Below are 10408 nucleotides of genomic sequence, written 5' to 3'. Positions count from 1 at the left end.
AAATTTTAACTTAAAAAGATACGGAGATAAATGAGAATACTTAATACAACAACTCAAAAATTTGGAATTATATTTTATCGACATAAATTTTATGAATTTTAAAAATTTTAAACTAGTCAAAGTTATCAATAATGTAGTATAATATTTTTGTTTTTCTTAACATCCTACTAAAATAAAAGTAGATGACTCATAATAATTAATATCATTAAAAAAAATAATCAATTTTCTCATTATAAGGTATTTTCAATCTCAATCTTATCATATCAACATCTTCTCTTCCAAAATCCGGATGCGGGTTGCCGCCTTTGGAAGATCCATTAGGGGTATGACCCGTTTTTGAAGATCCATTAGATGATGTCGGGTATGCCCCGAGTGGCTGTTGAATGGATCCTTTTACAAGCAAATGCAGGCGGTCCCAGCGGTTCGCGACAGTGGCTTTGGGTTTCTTGTTCTCCAATTCTCCGGCTCCAAAATAGCGAACAAAGAGCTTTCTGAATAATCTGAATGCTGCAATGGAGTTTATTGTAGAAGAAGGCAAACACCTCAACAACGATTGCTCCACTCTTGTTCTGGTTCTATCAACCTTCTTCATCCTTCCTTTGTTTCTCATTTTCCGTTGATTCCCGAGAGAATGGAAGTAGAAATTTTGAATCTTTGGTTTTTTTTTTTGAATGCTTTGGAACTGATGTATTGTAGAAGGAGGACTTTTGGATTATTTTATTTTGTTTTCTCGGCAACGGAATGGAGGGTTGGGGAGTTTGATTGAGTAAATATTTATTCGGTTTTATGGTTTTTGGTGTTGGATCAGCCTGCTTTGTCGATTGGAAATGTAGGGCAGTTGGCGGTGGACCTCTTGATCTCGTCTACGAGAGCGGAGAGAATCGGTTATTTGGATGACCCTTATGTGCTACCTTGTGTTGGCAATGATGCATATGGCCCTATACCACGAGGCGAGGTTGCTCTGCCTCTCGAAGGTGAGCTTCTCAATCCCTCTCTTGGTTTTCTTTTGCTGTTCTGTTTGGATGCTGTGAAATTTATGGAATAAGCGAAGAAAAATGTGATCGCAAGTGCCGTAACTAGTAAATGCAGAAGTTAAATGCTATCCCCAACAAGACTGTAGTCTCCTTCTAGGGCTTGATTTTTGAGTTCGGTTGAATTTCAGGTGTTTCGCATGAAGTGATGGAAAGACGAGGTTGTTTTATTTTGTTTTAGGGCGAGTCTTCTCAGGAACCAAACAGAGGGTTTTTGAGCATTTCTCTCTGTTTGTTTCAATGAGAACAACTTTAAACCAAACCTAGTGAAAGCTAAACCTCTCCACTTCATGCAGTGTTCCTTATCGATTTACTAGAAAATTCTTTTGGTTAGACGTGTAACATTTTTGTTTGGGTAGAACAAGCACGTCTCACGATGGTTTCCATTGTTTGTGTTGAAAAAAGGGTCTCTCTTGTATTGCATTGTAAATTGATTTACAATAGATATACAAAAGAAGGATTGATAAGATATCTTTAAATTAGGCAACATGACTTCTAGGGTCATAGTATGGAATTTACCTAGATTTCTTGGTACAAAATTGTGGATCAACTTTTACAAAAAAACAAAAATAATAATAGTTATACATATGGATCTTCACACAACAATCTGCCCGATATATTTTGTTAAGTTTTGGGCTATTCTTCTAACTCTCCCCTTCAAGCTTTCAATCCATATTTCCATTGTTTAGAAATAAGATTCCCTTGCCTGGATTCTGTATACTGCCCTCATATGAGATTCATGTGGTGAATGCATGAATTGGCTTACCATAGCCATAGCTTCCCCATGTCTAGTTGGGTGTGAGATAAATAAGTTAATTTCCCCACTAATCTTTGATAGGGGCCACGGTCTACCATATAATCCTCCATTTTTTCCTTTTTATTTATGATTCTACTCAATTGGAGTCTTTGTTGGTTTACATCTTAGCATCCTTGTCTCCCTTTGCAAATCTATGATATGTTTTTGTTGGGAAATAAATATTCCTCCCTTTGAGTGTGCTACTTCAATCCCAAGGAAATACTTTAGACTCCTTAGATTTTTGACATCAATTTCACTGGATAGATAAGTTTTTAGTCTTTGTATTTGCCTCTCATCATTTCTAGTAATAATAATGTTGTACACACATATTTCTCATGAAGAAAAATTATGCATGATCAAATCAAATTTTTATTCATTTGAAGAATGGTGTAAGTACAATCTTTATTTTGCATTGTGATTCTTCCTTTTCTAGTTGTTAGTCAAGGCTTGAAGAGGCTTGATTTCAAATGGCTTGAATTTAATTTAGGCTTTGACTTGATTTAGGTTTAAGTCTTTAACTTTTTTTTTTTTTTGATAGGTAAATAAAAATGATATTGAAAAGGACCAAAAAGGGGCACATTGAAGTACATATGATGTATACAACGATCGTCAAAAAGTGCTAAAAAAAGGGAAAGGGAAAACAAAAAACCACTTATTCCCTCAAACCGAACCCAACCAATCAATGAAATCAAATAAAGACATTGAGCTTTCGGCTATAAACAACTTGGTCCTAGATAACAAGTTACCCAAAAACAATATTTTCAGCCTTTGATAAGAGAACTCCTCGTTCTCAAACGATCTTCTATCTCTCTCCTTCCATATTGTCCATAAAAGACATAAATGAGTTGCTCCTCAAACTTTTTCTGCTGTCTTCTGACAAAAGAATCATGTGGACCTAACATAATCTCTCTTACGGAAGAAGGAATCGCCCAATAAACCTCGAAAAAAGAGAACAAAAGTTTCCACAACACACCCTTACCTTGACACAATGCAATAGGATGTGGTCAATTGACTCCTCATGAGTTTGACATAGGAAAAATTTATTGGCTAACAACCAATCTATCCTTTGTTGAGTGAAGGAATATCCAAGAAAGACACACCTAAGAGCTCTTGGGTTAAGTTTATCTCTAGATTGTTTAGGAATGTGAATGAAAAAAGTACACCCAAATATTTTTGGAGGAAGAGTTCCAATACCCTTAAAGTTAGGAAAAGACTTTGGGAGTACATCCATGGGGGAATTGAAGTTAGGGACTTGTGAAGGCATTTGATTTATTAGGAATGTGGTAGTCAAAAAGGCTTCCCCTTAATATGATTTTGGAAGATGCATTTGAAAAAGTAAAGACCTAACAACTTCCAAGAGATGTTTATTTTTTCTCTCTGCTACCCTATTTTGTTGTGGGGTATCTCACATGAAGGTTGATGCACGATATCTTCATTTTGGAGATAGGTGACTAGATCATGAATATTCCCTTCCATTATGTGAACTTTTTTTTTTTTTTTTTGATAAACCTTCCATTATCTGAACTTAAGGTATGGATTTTGGTACAAAATCGGGTACAAACCAATTTGTGGAATATTGCAAAAATGGAATTAACTTCTGATTTGGATTTTAGGAAATATACCCAAGTAGTATGAGTGTAGTCATTAATGAAAATAACAAACCATCTACCTAAAAATATTTGGGCATGCATGTGTATTAAACTAAAAGGAGAATGCTCTTTTTTTTTTTTTTTCATTTCTTATTGGAAAAGGTACACCATGGTGTTTTGTAAATTCACAAACCTTGAAATAGAAATCATGGGATTTAGTTTTGCCAAACAATGTGAGAAACATCTTTTCCAAGAAAAAGCGGGGTGGGTGTCCCAACTGTTTGTGCCATAGCCATTTTTGATCAACTTTTGGGAGGTTATTGGTGGTAACAAGAGCTTGTGGAATAGGATTGCCAATCTTTCAATGTGTATTGAGGTAGTAGAGTCCAACTTTCCTCTCACCATGCCTAATCATCCTCCTTTTTATTTGGTCCTGAAAAAATGCAATGAGAAGGGGTGAATGTTATGCAACAATTGAAGTCTTTAGCAGTCTTTCTAACAAACGAGATTAAAAGACATGTTTGGAACATGTAACACATTTTTCAAGGGCAAAGGAGTGATGGAGGCTATGCCTTGACCAGTTGCAATCTCAAGGGAATTATAATGGGAACTAAGTTACCAACAATTAAGGCTGGTTTGGGGGAAAAAAACAAGTGAACAAGTGACAACAATGAGGGCTGTTTATGACCAAGCAATGAAGGCTCTATGGATTTTCAGTGTTAGACTTCCTGCTTTGAAACCATGTTAAAAACAAAGGGGGGGTGATCTCCCTTGTATTCCATTGCATTCTGATTTACAATATATATACAATGGAAGGGTTGACCAAATCCTTTTAAATTAGGCAACCTGATTTCTAGGTCCTATTATGGAATTTATCAGATTTCTTGGTACAACATCTTGGGTCAACTTTCATAATAAGGGAATAATATATTGCAGGAAAAACAATAGCAATACCTATGGATCTTTAGACAACAATTTACCCAAAATAACTTGCTGATCTTTGGCTCTTCTTCTAACGGTTTGAATATACTTTTGTTTTATATCTTGGATGGCAATATAATAAGGATGTGGCATCTTGATAATTAGCAACATTTAGTAACTTCTAAGTGATTCGCCCAATTGGCCTAGCAACATGAGGCAGGATAAAAAATAACATGTAGTGTAAAAATAATATTATGCAGGTATGCTTTAAGTTTAACAAGCAAGAGCCAACTTAGGCCGGCCCACTTGGCATGGTGCAAGTCATGGAATGCCTAGATGAAACCCAATGTAAGCTACCTCAAATAGGGGACTCCATCAAGACTTCTTCAAGTGGAACATATCATGGCCTTGTGCTAACCTATGGGCCCCCTCATATTACATCAGCTCAATGATAGTGGAATGTATTTGGGGCCTTTTCTATGTTGTTTTTCAAGCTAATCTCCGTCAAATGCTCCAAGGTACATGATGTACATCTTGGCCATTGGATTCTTGTGCTTTGGCTCTCCAAGACCTAGATTGCATGCCTTAGCTTTTGGATGCAATTTACATACTGTTTGCGCTTCCTGCCCTGAGACCAACATTCATGAGTGCCCCTCTTACAGTTCTGAGATTACTATTATTATTGGAAATTTATTTTGGTCATTGTTGCCAGTGTCTGTGAAGACTTCTAGTTCGGATAGAAAATAATCATACTTTTCAAGCTCCTAAATTCTCTTATTTATTTATTTTTTCTGTTGGCTGACCTTGCTTTGATGCAGTGGATAAAATGTGTAATCGTGAGTTCTTCAGATGATAAGTAATAAATCTAGATATTAGTGTTGCTGCAATTGACTATTTCTTAATTCGTTTCTTGTAAATTTTATGAGTTCTTATTATTTGTGAATGTTTTAAAAGCACAGTGATACAGTTTACTTCTGGTTTGCAGCTTATGATTCATCTCTTAATAAATTGACACTTGTCCAACAAAGATCTCCAGTTCTTAAGGTATCACTTCAATAATTTACCACTATTTAGTTTTAGAACATTTTCGATGATTTTAAGGTGTTCTTTTCCCCTTCAGAATCTGATGCAACAATTACATGGTATCATTTAATTTTTTATGTTAATAAATTGTGATAAATGCAAAAACCTGACAAAAATGTGTCTGGAAGCTATAATGGTTGCTGTTGCTTGAGTGAGAGTTCGCTATTGCAAATTAGAATTGAAATGTAAAACATAGGTAGTTACAAAGAATGTCTGTCTTGTCTTTGAAGAATACCCCTTTCTTTCTTTTCCTTTTTACAATTTTCCATTTTTTCTTTTATCCACTTGTCTCTTCTTTGTATTTTTAAATATGATGTCTTATCCAAAGAAAAGAAAAAAAATTAAGTTGATCAAATGATTTTGGTCCATGTTATTTTTTTACCTTAAATGATTTTAATTGTTTTAGTGTTGTATGTTCTTTATATTTTTCAGATGCAGTTAACAAGCACCTAGTGCTTTGTTCTTTGGGCATTTTCAAGGGTTCACCTGTTATTGCTTGACTAGCACTGCCTAACTAGGACATTGGGCAAGCAATGGGTATTTCTTACAAGAGGCCTTGACTGCACTGTTTGACCTTCATTAATAGCATAATGCTTGTCAATAACACCGTTTCAATAAATGGTTTTCCTATTTAACGATGCTTCCTGGGTCACTCTGGTTCTGTATGTTATGGCATATATAGGGTCACGGTTTTGTTTGTATCCTTCCTTTGTTGTATTGTTATCCTTGAATTTTGAAATTTTGACTCAGGTTTTGGATGGTCAACCAAACAGGGGATGATGGTTGAATTTGCTAAGAATTTGGCTGATTTTGCTGCTGACAGTGGGAAGAAGCATGTTATTGTTCTCTCTAGCCTAGATTTTGGGCAGTGGCAAAGGATTGATATGTCAAGGTATTCAAAGCAGTGATCTTATTGTTGTGATTATTCAAAGCTTGAACTTTATATATGAGCACTATTGTGATTGACAGTTATCTGACTCTCCATGTGACTAGTCATTTAGCCCAACGACTCACCCATCTTTAAATCCTTTAAAGGTTGACTGTCTGGGCAAATGCATAGGCATCATTTTTATTAAAGGTTTATTGACTGGGTGACTTTCATAATGCTACCCCTGTGAATAGTTGACTTGTAGGCACCATTTAGGTAGGATCTCCCCCCTCTTTCTCTATCAAGGTTTTGTTTTTTTATTTAAAGATCTCTCTCTCACATTCAAGGTTCTTGTTTTTGTATTTAATGATTATGCAAATGCAAAGAACCACCTTATTTGTTCTAAACTCATGCATCAGCTCTAGAAAGTCACAAGTTTTGTTCAATAGAAATTATTTGTTGAAATCTACTTCAAAAATAGTGTCTTGAGGCATGAGATTTTAAACATAACTGAAAGTTATTCCTAAACAATATTTCTTTCTTTTAATGAACATTTATAACAAATCTGACAGAATATTGAGTTAATTTTGACTTCTGTTCCCTGGTGGACCTTAAGTAACCAATTAGATTAATTGTCCATAATTTTCCATGCATTTTGACAATGTTGATTGCTTCTTTGGTTATTTTTTCAGTGGTTCGCAGATATATTACATCTCCAGTGCCAATATGGATGGAACAGATGATGACTGTGAAAAACTAGGGTGGAAAAAATTACATGAATATAACCCTGCTCAGAGGCGATGGAAGTATCTTAGTACATTAGCTGCAGGAAATGCTATGCAGGAAGATGGTTTGCCTTTTGAAGATGAACTTGAAGACGAAGAAGATTACTACCCAAGTTTGCCATTTGCTGCACTTTTCTCTTATTTTAAGGTGTTTTTTCTTTTTTCTTTTTTTTTTCTTTTTTTTAAATTTCTGTCTTGTTATATATACGTATATATATTTTTATTATGTGCTAATGTTTACAGTTGCTTGTTCTGTATCCTCTACAACATATTTTTTTATAACTCATTGGATGTTTATGCTGACATTTCTTTTTTAATTTTATTTTTTTGTTGCAGCCCTCATTTTATACTTTAGCCTACTGATTTTCCTTCCTTATTTTGGTTTTTTCCCCCTACTCCATCCCAATATGTAGAGCCATACCAAGGAAGTTTTTTGATGCATAATAACCCTAGGTTTAGTTTCCTAAAATCAAATATTTGTGGACAAAGTCTTTGGTTTTTTAATGGATTTATGTAGAGGAAAGTGAAACTAAGGTACTGTTAGAATGAGCAATTAAGCATAGGGTTTTAAGTGATTTAGGCTGGAATCAAAGTTAAGGTGTATAGAAAAGTAGGCCAACATTTATGATTGATACACTTCGCACCCTTGAGAATGGAAGCAATTTATTTATTTATTGACAGGGACAGGCAGAAATCACAATTTATTAATTTTAAGAATACAATTTGGGTCTTGATGTGTCACTCGATTGGGAGAAGTTTATAATGCTTATATTTTTTTTCCAAGGTTTTGTGAAACCTATAAAATGTCTATTTGGTGGAAAATGGGGTAGACTATGGAGTTGGAGGGAGTGAAATTCAAAAATTCAATAAAATTTATATATTAAATTGGGGAATTTTATATAGGAAAACTTCTTTAAGCTGTTCAAATATTATTGGTGGCAAGTTATTGTTTAGTTTTTATCAGCATGTGAATTGGCAATGTTCTTGGAATTTCTTTATTTATTAACTGCCACACTCCTATTAGTATGGCTTCCATACTTTTGCTGGTGGTGCTACTAGTCATATTCTACTGCTACTCCTAGTTGCTACTGCTTCTCTCTCTCTCTCTCTCTCTCTCTCTCTCTGCCACTTCTACTACTCCTCTAAAAACAGAGAACTGTGATTTGATTATTATATTTAGTTGTAACTGCAGTTCATTTGTGGACCAAGGTGAATTTAACTTACAAAAGGTTATTGGCTCATTGGATCAGGCCAAAGGTTTGAAGGTAACTTGCTTATTATGTTACTGCTCAGAAGGGGACAATATACCTGATGCTTTCAATCTGGCTGACGCGGCATGCAAACTTCTTGAGCTTAGCCCCCAAAATTTCCATGGTGAGCTTGAACCCTTTCCCATTTTTCCACCCCCTTCCTCCAAACAAAAAGAACATAAATAAAAACCTTTCAATGAGCTGAATCAGGTCAGGAATTGGTGAACTACTGATAATCTGATCACTCATAGTAATGTGCTTTATTCTCCAGGTTCCAAATTTTTTGTTGAATTTTTTTGGTGTTCTCAAGCTGCTTCATGTGAATGTCAAAACTAAAAACGCTGAAATCAGGCATCACATGGAATTTACTAGTTCATTATGCTTTGAACAAAATTCAATTTGATGATCCATCTTCCATAATGGATATATCTGCTCTGTGCTACTATACCCTATGCCTTTGTCCCATATTTGCATGGCATTCCATGTTTCCAAATCATCAGTTGGCTGGAAACCTCATACATGACATAGCTTGATTGACAGGATCCTTTAGCAATGCTCAATGCACAATTCTTTTAGTAATACTCAATGCACAATTCTTCCTCTTTAAATATTTGCCATCGGTTCTGTTCCTCATAAAATGCTAGCTCTTTACCGCAAAATAATAATTTTGATTTACGGGCATTTTTTCAGTCATGGTTCTGTTTGTTTATGTGAAAGGTATTTCCTGCCAGGAAACTGTGTGGGATGAGAAGCTCATCTGCCAAGTTGATCCACAGTGCATGCCATTGGCATTTTGGAATTCTTTTGTAATATTTTTGTTTATATGAGATGTAGATGGTAATTGCTGTCTTGCTTCTATGAAACTTTAATGATTCTTTAATCATTCACTAATTCTAGAATGCTGATGTGTGTTTGCTGTTTTCTCACATGTTGGTTATCCTCACTCAATTATGCTTGCCATTTTATTTTCTCCTGAAATATTTTTGAAATTCTTTCTTAGCGTTTCTGTTATCTCTGATCTTGGATATCCCAATTTGTATTATTCTTGGCTTCACAGCGTTCCTGAGTTCTGAATCTCACTTTAATTTTGGATTCATGGGGGGCAGGCTTTTGGAATGTAGAGCCCCCCAATAATCATTTATGTCCTTTTATCTGTTTTAACCAATGGGCTTTTTAAAATTTGTGGAACTAGCTACCCTAGTTTATTTAATGGTTTAAGGTTTATGATAAAGGATTTACTAACATGGGAATTGTTGCATTGGAACTTGGAGGATATTTGTTGCATGCCAAAGTGTCAGTGCATGGGATGACCGATTTTTTGGGTTTCAACCCTACTATGAACCTGATTTGGTTAAGCAGTCAGCCAATCAATGCTAATATTTGCTAATGGTTTTGTTCAGGTGATCAAGGTGGTAATTGGGCTATTCCATTTTCATGGAAGACTGTTTATGGGCCACCCCCAGATATGTCTCTCTTTTAGGGTTGATGATCCAATGACCTACATAGATAAGGTTTGGAAGGATGGAAAGCTGATGCATCTGCATTCTTTGCCATCTTTGTATTTCAAGTGTTGCGAATATACTAAGTACCCTTTTTATCAAGGTAAAACAACACATACAGAAATGAGATGGAATGAAAGGTCACTCATCTAAATGGTGCAACTTCAGCATTTATTTATTTATAGTTTTGTTGAAAGATTATTGATATATTGATTCAGGTAGTCATTCCTTTGTTTTGATTTAATTATTTTTGATAAAGACATTGTGAAAATTATGCACATGCCATTTGTGATGATGACTAGATTGCCTCCAGAAGAACACCATCCGAATCGAAACACAGAGAGGTTCGGACGTGGTTGTTTTTGTATCTTGTCTTTTGACTTTGAGGAATGTGTTGCTTGGTTGTTGATAAGCTATGATTGAGGTAGTTTTTTATTTTGATTAGGATCTGTTTTGATTCTTTTGAATGCTCAAAACTCTTCTTTGCTGGGTTTAGTTTACTTTCTTCTCTAGCACATTATGCCACATTCTATACACCTTGTTTTCTTCTCAAAATTTGGAATGCAATGACAATCATTAACCCGTT

General features: G+C 35.1%; 1 protein-coding gene across 1 annotated transcript; it reads left to right on the top strand.

Annotated features, from left to right (window-relative positions):
• Positions 1-420: 420 nt before the first annotated feature.
• LOC117909829 (proteasome assembly chaperone 2-like) lies at positions 421-10266 on the top strand. Its single transcript, XM_034823881.1, has 7 exons — positions 421-572; positions 809-974; positions 5323-5381; positions 6194-6312; positions 6981-7221; positions 8324-8447; positions 9724-10266. Exons 1-7 carry the CDS (start codon positions 513-515, stop codon positions 9801-9803), a joined length of 849 nt encoding a protein of 282 aa, XP_034679772.1. The 5' UTR covers positions 421-512; the 3' UTR covers positions 9804-10266.
• Positions 10267-10408: the final 142 nt, after the last annotated feature.

Source organism: Vitis riparia, chromosome 3 (assembly GCF_004353265.1).
Source record: "Vitis riparia cultivar Riparia Gloire de Montpellier isolate 1030 chromosome 3, EGFV_Vit.rip_1.0, whole genome shotgun sequence".
NCBI classification, from domain to species: domain Eukaryota; kingdom Viridiplantae; phylum Streptophyta; class Magnoliopsida; order Vitales; family Vitaceae; genus Vitis; species Vitis riparia.
Note: the sequence above shows the minus strand (reverse complement) of the source record. Positions and strands in the feature narration are given on the sequence as shown.